This window comes from Halichoerus grypus, chromosome 3 (assembly GCF_964656455.1).
Source record: "Halichoerus grypus chromosome 3, mHalGry1.hap1.1, whole genome shotgun sequence".
In the NCBI taxonomy this organism is placed as follows: Eukaryota; Metazoa; Chordata; class Mammalia; order Carnivora; family Phocidae; genus Halichoerus; species Halichoerus grypus.
The window spans coordinates 64,945,078-64,967,635 of NC_135714.1; the positions used below are offsets into that span (position 1 = coordinate 64,945,078).

Consider the following 22,558-nt stretch of genomic DNA (forward strand, 5'->3'; position numbering starts at 1 on the left):
CAGTCCTACAACCACAAGGAACTGAATTCTGCCAACAATCACATGAGCTTGGAGGAGGCCTTCTCCCACTAAAAGCTCTAGGAAGGGACACAGCCAGCTGACTCTTTGACTACAGTCTTGTGGAAACCCTGAGCAGATGACCTAATTGTTGTGCCTAAACTCCTGACCCACGGAAACTCTGAGATGACAAATATGTGTTGTTCTAAGCTGCTGGGTTTGTGGTGGCTTATCACATAGCAAGAGAAGCTAATACACCTGGGTTTCCCTGAGTTTCTATTTCCAAGAAATTTCAGGTAGTAATCTTGTTCACTTTTTACCTACCTTCTCATCTGATCTGGAAAGAAGGGACTGGAAGCTACAGATCTTTCTTTCTTTCATATTTCCCAGAGCTTGATCTATAAACCTCAAAAAGATGATCAAAACTGCTGCTTGAAGTTTACTAGTTAAAATTAATTGGACACGATAAACATATATTCCTGGAAGGATTAAATGGACATTGAGAGTTCCTGATTGCTCACATTTTAGTCTGAATTATATACAAGATACCCTCTGGCCATTCCTGGCTATATATCTCAAAAAAACAAAACAAAACAAAACAAAAAAAAAAAACAAAAAAAAACCAACCTCACAAAAACCTGTCGAACAAGACTGCACTAAAATATCTACGACTAGCAAGTTGTTTGAAGGACAGTCAACATGGAGGGGAGAAGACAAATTATTTTAAAATGAGACTTGAAGAAAAGGAAACAGTTTTAATCAAAGGATAAATACAAGAAACGTATCTTTCACAGAGAAGGTACTTCCAAAAAGAGTCTAAAAACTGAAAAGCTTTATCCTTGGTTTCAAATATGTTCCCTTTCTTGAGAATTCCATTGCAGTTTAAAACCTAGAAAAAGTCAGGTGACAGGAGCGGAGCTGCTCAAGCTTCCAGAAAGAAAAGGGAGGCTTCCCTGCAAGCCGACTGCGCTGCTTCTTAGGATGCAAAGTCAGCGGTGATGCTTCCCTCTGACCCAACAAGCACAGACAGAAAAGTCACTGTTTTCTGGACTATACTGTTTCTACTACCCTCTTTCCTGTGAATCTAGCAAGGAAATGGGCAGTGTCCAGGAAAGCATGCAATGTCTGTAAGAAAAAACTGGGTCAGAACAGAGTAGCCCATTTCAGAAGACACGTAGAAGATGTGAGTGACGGGAGCTGGAGGTTCCTGCTCAGGCCTCCAGGACGGTGGTTCAAAGACAGCACTGCTAAATTCATCTGGAGGAACCTATCTGCAGTCCAGCAGACCCACAAACTGCGATAAATATCGTATACATTAGTATCACAGCAAGTAAGATAAAACGGGTATAGGTTTCGGAGGGTGGCCGGTGTCTTGACATCCAGGGGAGGTCACAGAGCTCGAGGCACAGCAAATGGTGACCCGGGCTAGTTATTTCTGCCTGCTGAGCCTCAGACAATAATACTTAGCCGGCACGTTAGTTGTGAAACTAAATGAGATAACTCTAACCTAGGTCATACGGCAGTGTGCCTGGCCTGTAATAGGTACTTGAAATTGGTACTGGTGGCCACTGACTGAGAACGGAGGAAAATGAGGAGGGAACCAAAGAAAAGTACACGTGATAGAAATGGGAGAGAGGAGACAGACATACAGAAAGGGGAAGCAAAAGAGGAAGAAAACAAAATTAAAGATTGAGCTTGGCTGATTAAGAAATTCAATATTCGATAACGAGTTGTTGAATGGAAGCTGTTGACGTGAGGACTGAAGGAAATCTTGGCCACTACACAGCCGCTAGCCAAGGCTACTGGTTTTCGTGGAGTCTAAGAACAGCACAGTGCGTGCTAGGACTCTCGGCGTGTAGACCACCCGCGGAGGTGCGGCTCCGAGGCAGCTGGGCACGTCCACCCGCACTTGGACTCTGGACTGTTCGCAGCAGTAAGGCCTCGGGTGCCAAGTGTTTTCCGAGGCTTAATGAAACATTTTTCCTAACACCTGGCAACTGGCAGCCCGGAAGACTTGAGGATAAAGTGAGAAGGAGAAAAGGGCGGCAATGAACCAAGCAGAAGACCATCTGAGAAAGTGAGAGAGGACCTGGGGGTGGGTGCACGGTGAGGGGGAGCCCAGGGCCTTTGTCTCCTGGAGAGAAAGAAGACAAGTCAGAGGACAGAAGTGAGAGGGACTGGGGCCAGGCATCAGAAAGTCTGCCTAAACCTCTTTAACGTCACCAAGATGTCCCGGCAGCCGCCACATAATTTTAGGCAGGTTCCTCAACTTGTCTGTGCTCCTGACTTCCGCACCCCATTTTTTTAAACATCTTCCCTTCCATGCACACCTCCAAGGCGAGCCATTCCCATTGCAGACTGTACCTCCTATAGGAGCTGCCCGCACACACCATGGTGGAGAACACGCACTTGGCGTCAGGCAGATAGAGATTTGAATCCTGGTTTAGGGAAATACCAACACCACGACCTTGAGCAAATTGTTGAACGACTGAGCTTTCATTTCACCTTCTCTGGTGCCATGGAAAAGCAACTCCCACCTCATCAGGCAAGTCTCTGGCCTCCATGAGGTAATGTTCAGAAAAGAATCCAGCAGTTAACCGGTAATGGTTTTCTCACACATCCCGGTGTAGCTGGGTCTGATCGGGGTGTCTCAATGCACACCATTGCTATAAAACATAACCGCTGTTCTCAAACATTCTGACCACGTACACCAGACACATCACCCAGCTGCCTTCACCCATAGCTTCTGGCTATCAGATCACCACACAATTGGACTTTCTCTTCTTTCTTTCCTTATAGAGGGAGTTTCATTTCCTGCTTTTTGGAAGACTCAAGTGAAGGCAATTGTAATACAAATTTTTTAACTATCCAACTGATTATTAAAAGTCTGTACATATACTCCTTCAAATCTTTAATAATCTATTACATGAAATCTAGATATAGAATCTCTCAAACAGCAATATCTAAGTCATGATTTCATGGAAGTGTAAAAAAAAGAAAAAAAAAAGTTTCTTTCCCTCCCATCCCCAGCAAATGTTCCTCTACTGCAAACTGACAGCAGGGCAGCACTTTCTGGAAGCATAATTTTCAGGGAGAAATAACAGCCGGGAGCTGTTTGTAATCATACAAAACCAAGGCATTAGAAAAGTGTCCATTTCTAATTATATATTTAATTTTTTAAAAGGCTTCCCAACTAAAATGTAATTTTCATCTTGGAAAAGTGGTATATAGGAGTTGTTAGAACAGACTTGAGATAGCAGAGTTTCTGGTTTTGAATCCTGGTTCTGATATTAAGAGCTGTGTAATCGTGGGCAAGTTATTTAACTTTGCATGCCTCAGTTTCCTCATCTATAGAATGGGGGTGAAAATAATACTATCTGTGTATAGGTTTGTTGTAAGAATTAAATAATTCAGTATTTGTGAAGCATTCAGAACGGTGTCCGGCACATATTTAGCGATATATAAATGCTATTATTTTTACTTTTACTAGTTATTCCATACAAACACTTCTGTCCAATAAAGGAGCTACATTTCTGTAATGCACATTCGAATGCTCGGCCCTGCTTTAGAAAGGAAACACAAATGATAACAATCATACTCTTTCTCGACCCCTTGATGTAGATCTTATTTACATGGATGACTCACTAGCATTTTCCACTTTTACCTATTCTGCTCCTGGGGTGGGAGTGACAAATGAAACTAATTGTCCTTCCTAAAACTAGAGTCAACATCTGAAGTCAGATGGCAAGTCTTTGTTTTATCCTTCCTTTTCAGGGAAGAACAATAGTTTCAAATGATAGTTTTTGCGTTCTTAGCGAAAGGCAGTCATACTAGCAACTTGCCAGATGGCTCTGATTAATTTGCCTGTGTTCCACCAGACATTCAGCATGAGCTTGTAATTTTGCTCTGCCAATGCTGAAGTTTGCTAAACAGTGTCTACATAAACAGAAAATTTAATTTCAGTGAAAGGTCTGACCTCTGAATCCATGGTTGTCTTGGTGCTCAAGGCAGGTCAGACATGGTCAGAAATGCTATCTGAACTCTTCCTCGCCCTCCTTTGTCACTGATATTCAGTTCTCAGCCTTGAGAAGCACTGTACTCATTTGGGAACCCATTTATGCCTCTCCATAGATATCACAGTCTGTGCTATCAGGTGGATCCAACACATTCCCTGTATCACACAGACCTGAGCTCTGAGGATCCAGCACTTGGTGAACATTGATGCAGTGGGTAAGCTCTGCTCAACTCTGCTTGTAAGAAGCCAGGAAGCACCATTGTTCTTCCTACTAATCAATAAGGCATGTCAAAATAAAGCAGACTGGTGCCCACACTGTCTGACTTGAGGACTTTGATTTTGTGGGGAATTCTAAGAACATTAGGATTGTAGAGAAAAAGAACTGGTTTCAAGGTCAAGAATCTTGGATCCTAATCTTAGCTCTGCCACTTACCATGACATATTCTGCAACTCCCCTGCACCTGTTTTCCCCCTTCTCCAGTAAAGGTTCTTCTAGCTCTAAATCCTTGGCTGTTTGCCATAATAAATTTAAATCAGAAATCAGAGCACTTGATACACTGTAGTGCTCTGACTCATCATGATTTATGACACTTCAGTAAGGCTAAGTACCTGTAATAGAAACGGGCTATGTGCCCACATAGCTCTATGCCTCTGAAGATCCAAACTGGTCAGTGATACAAAGCCAAGTCACTACAAAAGGCTATGACATACTGCAGGTTCAGTGCCGTTTAAGAGTAATCCCACACTGTGCCCACCTCATGTATATTCTCATTTGCTGTGGCTTTGTCCTAGAACCAAACACAGGTCCTATGTTGTCTGCATAGTTTTCCCAAACTTCTCTAGGTCATAATTCCCATCTCAGGAAATAGCAGTTCCAGTCAAAAACACATAATCTATTTCCAAAGAAGACTTGCAAATGGCCAACAGACACAAGAAAAGATGTTCAAAATCGCTAATCATTAGGGAAATACAAATCAAAGCCACAATGATATATCACCTTGCACCTGTCAGATGGCTAGTATCAAAAAGACGGGATATGACAAGTGTTGGCGACGATGCGGAGAAAAGGGAACCCTGTACACTATTGGTGGGAATGTAAACTGGTGCAACCAGTATGGAAAACAGTATGGAGGTTCCTCAAATTATTAAATACAATCCAGTAATTGCACTACTGGGTATTTACCCAAAGAAAATGAAAACACTAATTTGAAAAGATATGAACACCTCTATGTTTACTGCAGCATTATTTACAATAGCCAATATATGGACGCAACCTAAGTGTCCATCAATGGATGAATGCATAAAGAAGATGTGGTATATATGAATGCAGTGGAACATTACTCAGCCGTAAAAAAGAATGAGATTTTGTCACTTGTGACAACATAGATGGAACTACAGGGTATTGTGCCAAGTGAAATAAGTCAATGGAGAAAGACAAATACCACATAATTTCACTTATACGTAGAATCTAAAAAACAAAGCAGAACAAACAAAGAAACAGACCCATAAACACAAAGAACAAACTGGTAGTTGCCAAAAAGGAGGAGGGTGGGGGATGGATGAAGGGGAGTGGGAGGTACAGGCTTCCAGTTCTGGAAACAGTAAGTCACAGGGATGAAAGGTACAGCACAGGGATATAGTCAATGGTATTGTAATAATCCTATAGAACCGACAGACGGAAGCTACACTTCTGAGGAGCATGGCATTACTTACAGAGTTGTCAAATCACTATGTTGTACATCTAAAACTAATGTAACATTGTGTGTCAACTCTACTTCAGTTAAAGCATAACACATAATCTAGAACTGCAATATCCAATACAGTGGCCACGAGACACATGTGGCTATTTAATTTTAAAGTTAATTAAAATAAAAATTCCATTCCTCAGTGACAATAGCCATATTTCCTGTGCTCACAGCCCCATTTTGCTATTGGTTACCACGCTAAACAACATAGATTATAGAACATGTCCATCACTGTGGAAAGTTCTATTGAACAGCACTGGATTATGAGTTTCCCAATGCCATTAGAGTATATATGTTCTTCCACATAAACCAGGGAGGTACAGCTATACAAACCCTACGAGAATACTTGATAGATACAGGACAACAAAGTTGGCATGAGTGAGCTGCCTGGCAGTTGATGAAGTTTACTTGCCATTTACAACACCTTTGAGCACGGGGCCCCAGCAAGCTCACAGAGTACTGTGGAAGGGTTTTACAGTTTCTCATGAATTACTGGATCTGAATCTTCAAATTCGAAATCTATCAATCTCCCAATGTTATTTTATGGTTTCTGTCAGTACATCATATATCCCTAATGTTGTTGATTGCAAGAGGGCTGGGAATCTCCCCCCACTTTCTTGCTCACTGTTAAGTGCTGTACTGAGACATCCTTTTTGACAAAAAGACTGAAAAGCCATTCAATGGCTTTCTGACTCAGTGCGGAGGGAGGGACTCCAAAATGCTGTTGTATCAGTAGGAACAAATTTAGTCATAAATTCAGCCAGGAAACTTTATAAATGAAGTTCAACAAATAAGTCATGAGAACCTAATAATAAATGAAGGAACCATTTTGATGGATACCTTAAATTCTCTAATATCTCACAGTAACTGCTTGGAAAAGTAGCTAAACCAATGAGTGCTATACGTCATCCTTTTTATCAGCAGTTAATGATGCTCCCATCTTTTCTAACACTCTAACTTCTAGAAGATTGTTTCTTGCAAAATTTTTGATAGACTATATAAAAGATATATAATAATATCCAAAGCTTACTTGGGGCTTTTCTCTAAAACTAGAACTATTTGAAACTGGAAAATGATTTGTAATGCTGACTACTTTAAAAAAAACTGGAAAATTTAAAATCTCTGACTTGATGATGTTAGCTATCTATGTTTAGCCAGTTATTCCAAACTTAAGAAGAAAGACATCTGCAAGGGAGATTGCAAGAAAAGTTGAGGCAAAAACTCCCGCAAGGGAACCTGAGGTACAAACTAATCAATGAAAAATGAGTAGTCCCCAAATTCTAATTAATTTTTTTTCAATTTAGAACCAAAAGGCTTTATGAAAATATATGGGGGAATACTAGGGCAGGAATGATCTAGTTTGGTCTCTTCAGGACTTATTCATTAAAAAACAACAACAACAACCCATTAGCCTATTTCTTCATCACAACCTCAATGTAGACTTGTACCCATCTGACTTGCCTTTATGATGAGGGGAGTCATTGCTAATCCTTATTGAAGAGCTCTAATGTCCTCCCTCCTGTGTCCCACTCACTATAGATAGGTGGTTTGGCCCAGAAATTGACTGTACCTAACTACTGATTTTCTTTTCCTGATTATAATACAGCTAGTGAAGAAATACAAAGAAAACAATTTTTATACAAAGGAATATGTTTATCTTGGATGGTTCAGTTCCCTAACACCAGGAGAATGGTGTTCTGCCTCAAGATGGGCAAGTCTTTGGAATAAAATAATTGAACATAACTTTTGCTCAAGAGAAATCTGGTGGAATATGTAGGGAGGGTCAAAGAAGATGAATTGCTATTAAATTCTCTGATGCTTCTCTCAGATATACAAGAACATTCCTATTTGAAAGATTTTTTTGTGGGTAAATAATACACTGTGCTTACATACATAAAATAATATACTACGTAATATGTAGTATTACTATATATGCATATATCTCTGTTATATCAAAAGAGAAGACTAGATGATTTCCAATTTTTGTAAAACAAGCACAAATCCACACCATTAAAAATAAATATTACTTTTGCAAAGAGAATAGATAAGACCTTTCTAAACCAACTAATAAAACTCTCGGCTTATAACAAACTCTTCTTTTTGTTTTTTACAACAAACTTCTGAACTCTAATATTAATCAGATTTCTTTCACCCACAGAGTATTATGATTAATAACCCAGCATGACTTGTTTCCTTGGCAAATATTTATTGATCACGCACTATGTGACTGTCAACAAATTGATGAATTAAACCTCCCTTTGTAATTCTGTTGTCAAAATTAATCACTTATTTGTTTAAGTCAGATGTTTTATGTTGATTTATATGACTTGTGTTTATGAGTAAGTTAAAATTTGTTTTAAATTCACAAATCTTGCATTTTGCATGAGAGATCCAGGCTCAGCCAAGACATTATCAAGGCAAAAGATCTAATTTCAACTAATAAATATTCATTCATTTAAAAATAATGCAGAAAAGAGACCCTAACTTGGTATGTTTCTAGTCAATCTTTCCTGGTTAGGAAATTCAACGTTCAGTTAGAAAAGAAATGTACAGGGCGCCTGGGTGGCTCAGTTGGTTAAGCGACTGCCTTCGGCTCAGGTCATGATCCTGGAGTCCCTGGATCGAGTCCCGCATCGGGCTCCCTGCTCTGCAGGGAGTCTGCTTCTCCCTCTGACCCTCCCCCCTCTCATGTGCTGTCTCTCTCATTCTCTCTCTCTCAAATAAATAAATAAAATCTTTAAAAAAAAAAAAAAAAAAAAAGAAAAGAAATGTACACACACATACACGTGGACATGCATGCAGGTACAAGAATGCTCTCACAAACACATAATTTCTTGTAAAAATCAAAATTAATTTTGAATAATTAATTAATTTAATTAATTTAATTAATTAAAGTTTCAAAATTAATTCTAATTTTTCATTGTTCCCTCTGCCTGAAACGCCCTTTCCACCTCATCTATGCGTCTTTTCCTCCTTCTGGCCTCAGGTAAATGTCACCTCCTCAGCCAGGCCTCCAGGACAATCCCAATTCTGTTGTCTCCTGCCTCTCTCTCCCCCTAATCGCGGACACCACCACTGTACCGTTGGTTTCCATCATATCATTTATCCCAGTTAATAATTACACAACGTCTACTTGTTTTTGTGTAGACTCTCTGTCTGCCCCCGAGAAAGGCTCTGTGCTTATTTACTCACTACTACCCACTTAGCATCTAGCACGGTGCCTGGTCGGCGGTGGCGCTCAACCTAAACTGTGGGATGAATGAATGAATTCGTCCCCCTTTGAGGATCCAACTTCTTCCTTTCTAAGTGCTAGCAAGCAGTTTTTGCTACACATATTCATCATTCACTGTGCTTTGTGTACACATTTCAATCCACTCCTATAGACCGAGAGAAGGGCAGACTTCCTAAGACTCCCTCTGCACTCCCCTAGGGTTTTCAAGATAAGGGACAATGACTTTCATTAACTCAGCTCCTCCGTTACACGATTCACAATCCAAAGTCCGGGTAGAGCGCAACTCCGGATCTAAAGAAAAGTTCCGCTGCGAGGGAGCCCCTCTTCCGAAACAAACCCATTTTAGAAGTTCCTGTGTCTCCAGATCTGAAAGGGTTATTATCTCTTTTCCCCGGGAGCGGCCTAAAAAAAATATCACCCTAGTCTGGCACAATATTAAAGCTCTTGGAGTCAGAGAGTGTGGGAACCTCTTACCTGGAGTCCTTTCTGACTCGTGCTTTCTCGAACGAAAACTCCGGAGGTTTATTGAGGTCATAGGTTCGGGTCGTTGGCTCCGCAGACACCCCAGCTTTCGCTCCCCTCCTGCTGTGGAGGGAGACCAATCCCGAGGCCTTGCGGTGGACCTCAAGCGGCACTTTCTCTGGAGAGGCCAGCAGCGGGCTTCCTCCCTGCATGTGCACCACATCCTGGAGCTTGTTCAGCTGGATGCACTTGTTCTGGAGCTCCTCCGTGAGCTCAGCAATGGCCACGGTCTGCTTGGACAGCTGTTCCCGCAGCTCCTTCAGATGGTATTCCCGCTCCTGGATCTCGGCCTCCTTCCGCCTCAGCTCTCGCTCCAGCTCTGTCACCTTGCTCCGCAGCGCATGCGTACTGAGGTTCCCGGAGTGGCCATCCGAGTGCTTGGAATGCTTGGGTTTCACCGAACCATTTCCCATTTTGCTTGAGGACCTGAGAGAAGGCAGACAATCGGGAGTTACCTGGTGGAGCTTCACCACCTCACAGCCCCCACCACTCCTCATTCCGATCTGTTTCATAAATAGAAACACAGCAGGTCATCACTATTTGATAAGTAATGCATTCCCCTGCTTGCAGAAGGAAAGCTATCGACTGAGTTCCTTTCTCTCTCCATGAGTTGGCACTTGGTTTCATTGTTCCCTGTCTCTTTGATGGCACAGGTGTCACACCTAAGCATTTCGCACAAGTGGCCCGAGTTACCTGCTCTTCTCTCTGGTCATTCTCCCTGGACAGCTGTCAAAAGCCTCACAACAAAACTGCGATCTGGATGTCAGCAGGACCAAGATGCCACACAAAGGAGCAGCTTCAGAGGCAGAGGCTCGGACATGTCACCACTCTCCCAACTCCCCGTGCAGCTACAGCAAGAAACCATTCCCTGATTTAGAAAACAGCCCACCTGCATTCCTCCGCCTGACAAGACTGAGCCTTGCTATTTAACGCTTTCCTCCTGCTCTGTGTACCTACTATGTTTTGTATTTCTGATAGTGCTCACTGTTAAAAAGTTCTGGGTGGCAGTTCCTAGAAAGTAAAACAGAGGTATGGGGATTCTTTGACATCCTTTACTTTATATCCTAAAGCCAAGGTTGTACGAAAATGATGATGTATGGTACAAGGCTCCATTCTTTTCCTATTAAGAATATGCTCAATGTAGGGACGACTGGGTGGCCCAGTTGGTTAACCATCTGCCTTCAGCTTGGGCTGTGATCCCAGGGTCCTGGGATCCAGTCCCACATTGGGCTCCCTGCTCCGTGGGGAGCCTGCTTCTCTCTCTGCCTGCCGTTCCCCCTGCTTATGCTCTCTCTGACAAATAAATAAACAAAATCTAAAAAAAAAAGAATATGCTCAATGTAGGCCCCAAAGTGAGTCCCTAATCCAGCAGAGCAGATCTCAGGCTGTGATACATAAATCAGGATTATCAGAGTGATTTTAGTTGATTCAGAATTTTTTGTTGTTGTTGTCCAAAGCTATGTGCTATTTTAACATTCCTTATAAATACAAATAATTGGCCCCACAAATTGTGATTTTGTTGATATTATTGCTTAAGTGGAAGATAAATTAGGTATCAGGTTTACTGAATCAATTCAATGAAAATTTTTTAAAAATCACCTGCAGATAATAAGTGCACATGAGCAAAACCAAAAAAGAGAACTTGAAAGGGTGAGTTTGGAAAATACTGCTTTGATTAATTCCCGTAAGGTTTAAGTCTTTTTAGGCTACCTATTTAAACTTCATACTTCTGCGTGTGTACTTCTTAACAGCCATAACTCAAGAAGCATTACAACACCTGTAAACTAAGTTTAAATTATCTCTTGTTATGTAATACCCAAAGAGCTAGATGACACTTTGTAGTTACATAAACCACACACTCTTGCCCCCTCTCCCTCCAAATTTCAAACTCAAGGAGAAATGAAATGCTCAGACTGATTTCACTAGCTCCCCCAGAATAATCATGACCTCTACAGCAATAAAGGCATAGACGGAAATATGTAAAACAGCCTCTAAGTCTCAAGCAGATGCAACCAAATAGCCAAGGCACATCGCCTAAGATGGATGGCGCAAACAGAAAATAAATGTACTTATAGAAGAAGTCTTGCAATACCCAGATATTCCTGGTAGAATTCAGGTTCAAAGTAGTCATTAATAAACATTAGCCTCCAGAGAACTGCCTTGCTCTGGTGCAGAGATGTGGCAGGTTTAACCTTTAAGTTTCTCTTGACTTGGTAGCATTTACTATTCTTATATATTAAGAATATATAAAAAGGTTGAAGAGAGTAGAATTCAAAGAGGTGGCCCTGGACACCCTTGTATCCAATAAGCAATTCAGAAGATGTTAGACTGGGACCTAAGAATAAACTTGAATGCAATTCTGCATGGTAGGCATGAGATGGGTGCTCCCAGAGAGAGGTATCTTAAATTAATGTGTGCACAAGTTTTTAACATCCAGCATTGAGCCATCTCCTAGACATGCTTTTTAGGTCCATGGACAAGCATTTCCAACCAAGGCAGGATGGAGGGAGGGGCATGGTCAGAGGAAAAGGGATTGCCTTATAAAGAAAAGTGAACATAAAAACTTTAAATATAACATTAATTTATTCTTTATTCAAAGAACAACTGTTTACTAAGACCTAACTCAGTGTCGTGTACTATATCAGGGGCACAACTCCATGAATTTGCAATCAAATTTGACAGAGAAAACAGTTCCAGCATTCTAAATATGAAAAGGCTTAGAATCATTTTTGCTCTATGTATGGTATTCAAAATATCCTGTTTCAACCCAATAATTTTACAAACTTGAAACACAGTTAGGCAGGTGTTAAATTCTCCCAAAACACCAACTCTTCTCTGGTTTTAATGAATACAGCTTAGAAGCTGTGTAAATCTTTCAAGCTATTTAGAATTCTAAAGGGGTGAAATTAACTCATCTTTCAAGTAACTAATTTAAGATATGTAAGTAAGTTACTGAATGGCTCAATACTAAGTCTGATTTCTTAGTTAGTTCACTCATTTAAATTTTGTTGTCCCTCAAGCCAAGGCTTCAAGTGCCTGGCTTCACCAAACCTAATTAAATTCACTCTGTTTCCTATATTAGTCACTAAGATAGATAAGCTATTTCTCAAAAATGTAACACTAGCCACAAGGAGAATATATTGCTAGAAACATAGGATGTTGCTCCATCGATCTAGCAACTATAGGTTATTAGAGTCTTTCTTAGAATCAGAGGGCAAGACATGATGTAGTAAGAAATGAGCTTGGAGACGAAGATCAGAATTTAACGTGAGCAAAGGAGTCAGGCCAGCCAGGGTAGGAAGACAACCTGCCCTTTCCCGGCTATGTGACCTTCTACAAATAACTTAGAATCCTGTTTTCCAATCTAGCAAACAGGTATAATTATATCCAGCTCATAGGGCTATTATGAAGATTATGTTTATAAGGTATCCTGTACAATGTCTGACACACGGCAGGCACCAGGAGCCCTTACAACGTGCAGCTGGAGACAGGCAGTGAGCATCTGGGTGGGAGGACACTCCCAGAGGAGATCACTGCTGGGTGGGACAAAGTCTAACATGTTGGATGTCTTCCAGACAAGAGGTCTCTAATGATGCCAATTATTCCCTGGGGTGAGGAGAAACTTACTCTGCCTGGCTTATCTCTTCCATTAAGAAAAGAAATGATTCAGGGGCGCCTGGGTGGCTCAGTCGGCTAAGCGTCTGCCTGCGGCTCAGGTCATGATCCCAGGGTCCTGAGATTGAGCCCCGTGTCAGGTTCCCTGCTCAGCGAGAGCCTGCCTCTCCCTCTCCCTCTCCCTCTGCCTGCCGCTCTGCCTACTTGTGCTCTCTCTCTGTCTCTCTGTCAAATAAATAAATAAAATCTTAAAAAAAAAAAAGAAATGAAATGATTCTAGAACAGCCTGGGCAACCTTCTCTGATAAGGGAAGCTCCACCTAAAAATGGAGACCAGAAAACTTCATAAATGACCCAGCCCAGGTTCCAGGACTGAAGGACTCTGCAAGCTTAGTAATTCCCTCATGCTGCCTCTACCTGTTTTCACATATTGCAGTGTAAGCCTTCAACCAAAAGGGCCCACCTAAGTATCTTGGAAGACAATAAAAAAAAAAAACATGGCTCACTGTGAAGGCAGTATTCTTCTGTCTCCAGAAACAGGCAAGTGGAATAGAATGAGTTGTGGCATTGAGCAAGAAGAGAAGAAAACTACACACAATTTTAAATTATTATTACATTAATTTGATCACCACTTTGGAAACGTCATATACAAGAAGTAACTAGAAAAGACACAGGAGAAGCAGAACTGCCTGTGAAGGCTCTTGCAGGTGGATGAACACCTGGCAGACAACGTGGGAGGAATTAGGCTTTGTTGTCTGTTTTTCCTCCAGCCCTAAAGTAGTTTGAAACCAAAATCTTGGCTCTGATCTAAATAATATCTATTTCTCTCTCTCCCCCATCTGGAGTCTTATATAAATACATTTATCTGTAAATACGGGAGATGGTATGGTGTTGGCTAAGGTGACAGAGCCAGAGTCTCAATCCGAGCATTTCACTTAGTATATATCTGCCCTTGGGTATGATTTTGGGCTTGAGTGTCAATAATAGAATAGATGGACGGACCCATAGATAGAGCCATGGGCAGATAAAATCACATTGCATATCATGTAGAGTTGTTAGAGGGTCAAATGAGATAAGCTGTATTAAACATTATTATTATTATTACTGTAATCATTCATTTACTCAACAAAATAACTCATCTTAGTAGAAAAACTTGTACTAAATGAACACAATATTATAAGAGAACAAAGTCAGTGGTGATACAACCAGACTTCAAGACTTACTATAAAAAAAAAAAAAAGACTTACTAAAAAGCTGCAATAAACAAGACAGTGGTATTAGTGAAAGAATAGACAAATAGATCAATGGCACATAATGGAGCTCAGAAATAGACTCACACAAATATAGTTAACTGACTTTTGACAAAGGAACAAAAGCAGTTCAATCGGGAAAGGATAGTTTTTTTAACACACTGGACATACACACACACATTAATCTAGACACAGATCTTCTATCTTTCACAAAAATTATCCTCAAATGTATCAAAAACCTAAACATAAAACACAAAACTATAAAATTGCTAGTAGACAATAGAGGCCAAAATCTAAGTGATCTAGGGTTTGGTGATGACTTTTTAGATAAAACACCAAAAGCACAATCCATGAAAGGAAAAAAATTGATAAGGTGGACTTCATTAACATTTAAAACATCTGCTCTGCAAAGACACCGTTGAGAGAATGCAACAAAAAGCCACAGACTAGGAGAAAGCATTTGCAAAGCACATATCTAATAAAGGACTAGTATCCAAAATATACAAAGAACTCTTAACGCTCAACAGTAGGAAAACAAACAACCCGGTTGAAAAGTTGGCAAAAATAGGGGGTGCCTGGGTGGCTCAGTCAGTTAAGCGGTTGCCTTCGGCTCAGGTCATGATCCCAGGGTCCTGGGATCAAGCCCCGTGTCAGGCTCCCCGCTCAGCGAAGAGTCTGCTTCTCCCTCTCCCTCTCCCCGCCGCCATGCCTGCTGTGTTCTCTCACTCTCTCTGTGCCAAATAAATTAATAAAATCTTTTTTAAAAAAGGGCAAAAATATAAACAGATATCTCACCACAGAAGATACACATGTGGAAAATAAGGATATGAAAAGATGCTCAACATTATATGTCATTTGAGAATCTCAAATTAAATCAATAGTGAGATACCACCATATACCTATCAGAATGACCAAAATCCAAACACTGACAACACCAAATGCCGGAAAGGATGTGGAGCAGCAAGAATTCTCATTCATTGCTGATGAGAGTGTGAAATCATCCAGCCACTTTGGAAGATGGTTTGGGAGTTGCTTATAAAGCTACAAAATTCAACTGATATGAATATGTATATCCACACCAAAACCTGCACATGGATATTTGCAGTAGCTTTATTCATAACTGCCACAACCTGGAAGCAATCAGGATGTCCTTCAATGGAAAGACAGATAAACAAACTGTTGTAAACCTAGACAATGAAATATTATTCAGGGTTGAAAAGTAATAACGATCGAGCCATGGAAAGACATGGAGGAATTTTAAATACATATTGCTAAGTGAAAGAAGTCAATCTGGAAAATCTACATACTGCATGATCCCAACTATATGTTGTGCTGGAAAAGACAAAACTTAGAAACATTAAAAAGATCAGTGGTTGCAGGGACTTGGGGAGAGGGAGAGAGGAATGAATAGGAGGAGCACAGGAGAATTTTAGGGCAGTGTACCTACTGTGTGATGCTGTAATGGTGGATACACATCTTATATATATTTGTCCAAACCCACAGAATGTACAATACAAAGAATGAACCCGATTGTAAACTAGGTACGTTAGTTAATAATCATGTATTCATCAATTATAACAAATGTGCCGCACTGTTGCAAGATGTTAAGAATAGGGGACAGGAGGAGGGGGCAGGTGAGCATATGGAAACTCTCTGTAATTTTCACCTAATTTTTCTATAAACCTAAAATTGTCCTAAAAACTGAAGTCCATTAATTAAAAAAAAAAGAACATGTATTAAGGAGTGTATGCAAAAAAGCTGACAGCGTATTCAGGAAACAGGCTGAAACGCATGATGGGAGAAAGAGAGTGATGAGCATAGAAAAGTGTAGTGCAGGAATAAGATGCTGAAGAATGTCATATGCCATGTTATGGTATCTGCATTTTAGTGTAGGTCAAGTTTTTTTCAAGTTATATGGTCAGATTTGTCCTTGAGAAAAATAATTTCCTTGGCCATAAATATGGAATGGAGTGAAAAGAGCTTAGAGGGAGAGACACAAAGTAAGAGGTTATTGCACCAATCCAAGTAAAAGGTGATGAGGACAAGATAAGGCCAAAGTCCCAACCCCATTCTCATGTCTTGAACTTCTTGAACTCAAGATAAATCTGTTTACATGGACCAACTCCATGGTAGCCAGAAGAGAAAACCATGATCATCAGGGATTTGGCAAAAGCTATGGCTATAGGTAACTCTGCAATTTCCTTCCCTTCAATAAATCATGAAAAGTATAATCGATTCTTTTTTTATGATATGGGTAGTTTGCCATGAAATCAAAGGAGTGAATTACACAGATTTTTATAAATAGTCTTCTAAGTCTATACGTAACTGATGTATTTGGTGCTATCCTTAATTTGTTTCACCAAAGTTCTTTTATAAAATAATTAACCATCACTAAATATATAAATCCCTGCTTCTTCTCCCTGAAGCAAAACACACAGAGCTGCCATTGTGAGAACAATTCAATTCCCTATCAAAGCCACAGTTAAAAGCACTGCCCATCTTGTGACTGATGACCTGGGGCTCAGTTTTGAATCTACTGCGTGTTTTCTCTATCCACAGCATATTAGCTTGGAGAGTAATCTTCTTTGTCAGGCAGTCATATGAGCTTCAGTTTCAGCTACTCCAGAGGTTGACTATCTCTTTGAAGTGCCTCTCCACCCAACAGAATGTTCATAGTGAATTTTACAAATGACACATATCCTATATTTTCACTATCAAATGTGGTAGCATTCCAGTCAGCTATTTTTGGGTGCTTGAGTATCAGAGAGACAGGCCAAGAGAGAGAAATGTAATTTTATAAGTGTAGGTCAGTAGATTATAGCTGATGGAATTTGAGTGGTGATAAGAAGAAAGAGAACAAAGATTTGGAAATTTCCATTGTGGCAACTGGGTAAGAAGTGATGTCATTAACCAAAAGGAGGAGCAGATTGGAGGGATGAGACGGTGAGTTTAATTTTGGACATGCTCAGTTTGAAGGACCTGTGGAAATTAATATGGAGGAGCTCAGTAGGCAGTAAGACATGAGGGACTAGAAAATCAGGAGCAGGGAGCTGAAAATACGTCTTTGATAGCCTAAGTAGAGGCTGAAGCTGAAGTAGTAGATGAAAGTGCTCAGGAGACTGGCAATGAGGAGAGGAAAAGTGTCTAGGCCTATATGACATGTGAAAGAAAAACTAGAGATACAGTAAGAAGAAGCTATTGCTTTGGTAAAAGTGAGAGGAGGTATGAATGGGTTCATAGTAAAAAATGAGAATGGTGGGAGGAATCCTGCAGGGGCTAAATCCCTCAATGTGGTGAATAAATGGGTGTACACAGAGGGAAGTAAAAAAAAAAAAAAGAATGATTCCAATATTTTGATCTTAGAAGGCTTGGAAGAAGGTAGTTCTATTAACTCATTCATTCATTCAAAAATGAAGAGAGCACCATCTATGGTCTGGATACTGTGACACTGATTAAAGTCAGGGGAATGAGTGTGCTTAATGGAGACAGTAATGAAGCTGAATTTATCTAAGTTGAGTATGAGGTGCCTACATGTCATCAAGTTAGAAATGTCTAGAAGATAGTAGCAAAAAAGAAAGGTCAAGGCAAGAGACTGCTTTACAGAGGTAAGAATTTGAAGTCCCATTAGTAGATGAGATCACTGGGAGAAAAGAAAGGAATGCCTCCATCATTGTATATGTACATCTAGATAATACCTATGGATCTTATTTATAGAAGAAGAGGAGGAGGAGAAGCAAACAACAAAATGGGGAAGATATAGTTGTACAAATAAGAGATCTAGGAAGAGTATCATAGAGACCAGGAAGATAAGATTTTCAAGAAATGATCAGGCTGCTATTCACATCCCACAGATACATCAAAGCAAATTAAATCAGAGGGAAAAGCGCGGAATTTAGCCTTTCACACAAGAGTTGGGATAGAAATCTGATTACAAAGGACCGTGGGAAGAGCTGACGTTGAGAGTAGGGACTTCAAGATGGTATCTTGTCATGAAATGGATTTTTAGAACAGTGGAAACTTGAGAGTATTTGTAAGCCCAGAATACTGAACCAGCGAAGACAGAGAAAATGAAAACGTAGGAGAAGAGGGAATAATTGATAGGAAAATGGCCTAGAGGAAGCAAGACAATATGGGATCAAAAGGCTTGGGCAATATCCAAGCAACATATGCCTTCACTGTGTGGTGAATTAGCCTCACTTGTAAGGATTCCAGAGGACTATAGTTAAGTATTTCACATGGAACAGGGGGATCTCTGTGCACCATCGTTTAAGTCGTTTATTCTCAGTTACACAGTGTCTCAGTGCAGACAGAAGGGCCTCTAATTCTCCAAAGAGAATTCTCCACCATATTAGCTCATACTCTCCTGTGAACTAAACAGGAGTGCTGGCAACAGATACTGTATGCTATGCGGGATGATCACCTTGTCCGGGAGTAAAACAGAAACTTGCAAAGAAAAGAGACAATAATTTCTAAAGAACTCGGGAGGGGAGGGGGGTCAGAAGCTGTATGTTGCTCCCTTCCTTTATGAAAAAAAGCCCCTAGGAACTTCCAGAACAAGGTGAAGATCAGGGCACCAAAGCTACTATCAGACATTTCTACCTGTTAATTCTGCCTGAGTTGTTTCTCTCTATTCTCATCTCTGGCCTCAACTGCCATCCATTTGCAACCTAGTTCTTCTCAAACTTGAACCCATTGCTTTCTCTCTCATCCCTTAAGTAGATGATTTATTGTTTTTGTTTGCTTGCTCTTGTTTCTTCATCACTAGGAAACACAGAGCAAGCAACGTCAAAGCGCCTCACGGTGCTGGGAGTGCCACAGAACACCCACACAAGTTTACACGAACTCATGAAGTCCTCGCGCGAGTAGCAGCTACCCCGGGCTGGCCGAAGCCAGGAGCGCACGCCCTGACAGCACCGCCAAGCCCCCAGCCCGGAGCGACAGTCTTCAAGGCTGCTCTGCTCGGGGCTCAAGGAGTGGCAGCCCCGAGGAAGCCCCGCTGGGGCCGAGCTCTCCCCTCCCGCCCCTAGCCAAGCTTCTTAAAATCGAGTAGCCTTCCCTCGCTTCCAGGAGCTCACAAAAGGCTGCCACACCAAGCGAACGCAACGCGAGCACACGTCCACACACAGTACATGCACGACACCCGCGGGGTGTGGAACGGAGGCGCACAGCGCGCAGTGCACGCACAGCATACACACGCGCGCACCCCGACCCCGTCCCTCCCTGCGCTCCCCCGGCGCCCAAGCCTCCCTCCCTCGAACCTCACCAGACAGCCGGGTAACTTTCCAGGTGCGCAGCTTGTCACCTTGGCGCCGCCGCCCCTGCGTCTCCGCGTCCTCTCCCGCGCCGCCCTCCCCAGCCGCCTGCGGCGCCCCAGCCGAGCGCAGGGCAGCTCTGCGAGCCCGGGCCGTGCGCAGGGCGCGCAGCGCGGGCCCGGGGCTGCCGCCGCCGCTGCTCGGGCTACGTGGGCTCCGGAGGCGCGGGCGAGCGCGCTGCGGGCAGGAGCTGCGGCGGCTTGGGTGCTGCCGCCTGGCTCCTCGGCGGGGGCCGGTGCAGAGCAGACACGCAAGGAGGGAGGGAGGGAAAGAGGGAGGAGAGGAGGAGAAGGAGGGGGGAGGGTCAGCGGGGCTACTGCGTGGAAGAGCAGGGAGCCGGCTTCCCAAAAGGTGGGGTCACCCGCGCGCGCCCACGCTGGCCCGAACCTTTGCTCCCGAGACAAGCTATCGGGAGATAGCCGCAGGCTGCACTTTATACCCCATACCCTCCAGAGTGAGGCAACTTATGTAGGGAGATAACATCGTGGTTGTAAAGCATTTTTTTTTATGTTGTTATTATTTCTATTTCAAGTGTGTGGGACGAGGGGAGAGGAAAGTTCAGGGACGTGTTCATCTTTTCCTTCCCCTCCCTCTCCCCCCACCCCTCCAGTCTGTTTTCCCTGCAAGCTCTCTCCCACCTCGCCTTCCCTCCCAGAGCGCAAACAGGGGCACACATCCTGGACGTGTTCTCCTCGGTCACACCAATGCCCTTCTAGAAGACATGTGACCCCGGAGGAGCTAGGAGACGCACTCTTCCCGGACTCTGGAGCCGTAACTTGCATCTAGTTTCCAATTCACATGATGCCGGGGCAGTGGTTTGAACCGGGTTTTAAGGGACAGAGATTATACCTTCGGAATCTGTAGGTCCTTGAGCAGGGAGCTTTCTTGATCACCCAGGCTGGTGTTGCTCTCCCAGTCGCCTTTTGATTACATGTTTTTTTTTTTTTTTTTTTTTTACCCCCCTGAGGCTTGCATTATGGTTTTCCAAATATATATACCCCCACCGCATTATTTGCTGTGCTCTGGAGTTGTGAGACCTTCCTGTGGCTTTCCCCCTTTCCTCCTGCCCCAGAGGAATTTCACTGGCAAGTCCACCAAGGACAAGGGCAGTTTGTGTGTTGAGGAATGGGAAGTACAGTGAGGTTTTATTCTTCCCGGTGCCTCTAGAGAATGTCGGGACCCAAGTCTCGGGGGTTTTAAACCACATGGTGGCAGTGGGACTCATGTAACACTGGTCTGCACTAGTACATACATAAACTTATATAGAAATGAGGCCCATGGAAGATATGTTGAATGGGGCCATTACATTTCAGAGGAGGAAGAATGTAGTCCTGTTTGTTTTTGTGCTAACTGAAAAAAAAAATAAGCAAAAGTACAAAATACTTTTTCATGAACATATGCTAGAGTCTTTCCATTTTATGCAGGCCCTCAAAATAGCCCAACTAGAGGAGATGGTCTGGGGAAGAATTCCACAGGGAAAGGAAAAATAATTAAGTCATTGTTAAGTCACTGTAATCATGGACTTCTAAGTCAATAGAATGGATTTTTATGAACAGTGTAACAACAAGAAGGAAATCAGATTTTCAAAGTCCTTTCATTCATTTAGTCCATGGTGCGGGGGGTGGATAGTGGATTGCTAATTAATGGGTCCACATTTTTAATGAAATAGAATAAAAATATCAGAGTACATCATGCATAGTAAGTAAATATGCTCTGTATATCTTTCATTTCAGTTAAATATGTGTATATTGGGTCAACCATGTAATATGTATTTTCTTACTGTTCCTCTAGGCAAAAGCTTGAAAACCACGGATGTACTCCTGACACCTGGGGTCACCCATCTAGTCAGAGTTTGAAGGGGAACGTAAGCTCCTTCCCAGAGATCCTGTCTTCTGGCAACAATACCATGCTGAGCTGTAAAAAAACAAAAAAACAAAAAACAAAAAAAAAAAACAAGGAGGATGGTGAGGAGGAGAAGGAGAAAAGTGACCATTCTTTGAGCCTTTATTCATTCTTTCAACAGCTGTGCTTAAGCAGCTCTTATGCCTCAGGCACAATCCGGAAATTCAGTGGTGAACAAAATCAACATATGATCTTGGCAACTCAGAATCTACAATCCAGTGGGGGAAACAGACATCAAACCCATAAACACAGAAGTAATATATATGTAAAAAGTGCCATGAAAGAAAATATGATAGGAGAGGAAAAAAAACATGGGGTTATAATCTAGATGCAGGAGGCTGCAATTAATAATTAACCTAGTTTAAAATGTCTTAAGTGATAAGGAAATTTACTGTTTCATATGGCTTGAAGTCCCAAGGTTGAGAGGCTCTCGCTTGTAAATTCAGCACCTCAGTGATGTCAGAGTAGGCCTGGGCTGTTCTCTTATTCCCCCTGCCGGCTCCAACATGCCAACTTGTACCTGGGTCTGCCTCCACCCCATCGTGGTCCCAGGATGGCTGGAGCAGCTGCTGTTACGACAGATAATCCTGACAATGCCCAATAGTATCGGAGTGTGTCTCTTCTCAAGAGTTCATGGAAGCTCCCAGCTGACCTCCTCTCACCTGTCCCTAGTCCAGACTGAGTCTCATGCCCACACCTAAATGTTGGGCATGGAGGGAGGACTACCAAAATTGACTTAGGCTCTTCAGAATTTGCCCTGGAACTTTTCAGAATTGCATTCTTTGAGGGGTTGATACCCAAACAAAAAGGAGAAAGTGGCAATGGATGTTGGGTAGGCAATCTAGAGTCTGCTAGAGGGGCTCGGGGATGACTCCTCTGATAAAAAATAACATTTCATTGTAGGCTGAGTAAGAGTCAGCAAGGAGGAGGAGGCTTCGGGCAGAAGGAATTGCAGGTGTGGTCTCACTG

The 22,558-nt window shown here is 42.1% G+C and overlaps 1 protein-coding gene across 2 annotated transcripts in view; it reads right to left on the minus strand.

Annotated features, from left to right (window-relative positions):
- The window catches only part of PRKG2 (protein kinase cGMP-dependent 2), a 107,090-nt gene extending 87,268 nt beyond the window's left edge, over positions 1-19,822 (minus strand). For both annotated transcript variants that reach the window (XM_036070546.2, XM_036070545.2), the window contains exons 1-2: positions 19,639-19,822; positions 9,464-9,937 (exon numbers count right to left, since the gene is read on the minus strand). In XM_036070546.2, the coding sequence (XP_035926439.1) occupies positions 9,464-9,924 (461 nt within the window). In that variant the 5' untranslated portion in view covers positions 9,925-9,937; positions 19,639-19,822. The remainder of the gene's footprint in view (positions 1-9,463; positions 9,938-19,638) is intronic.
- Between the last annotated feature and the right edge of the window lie 2,736 nt (positions 19,823-22,558).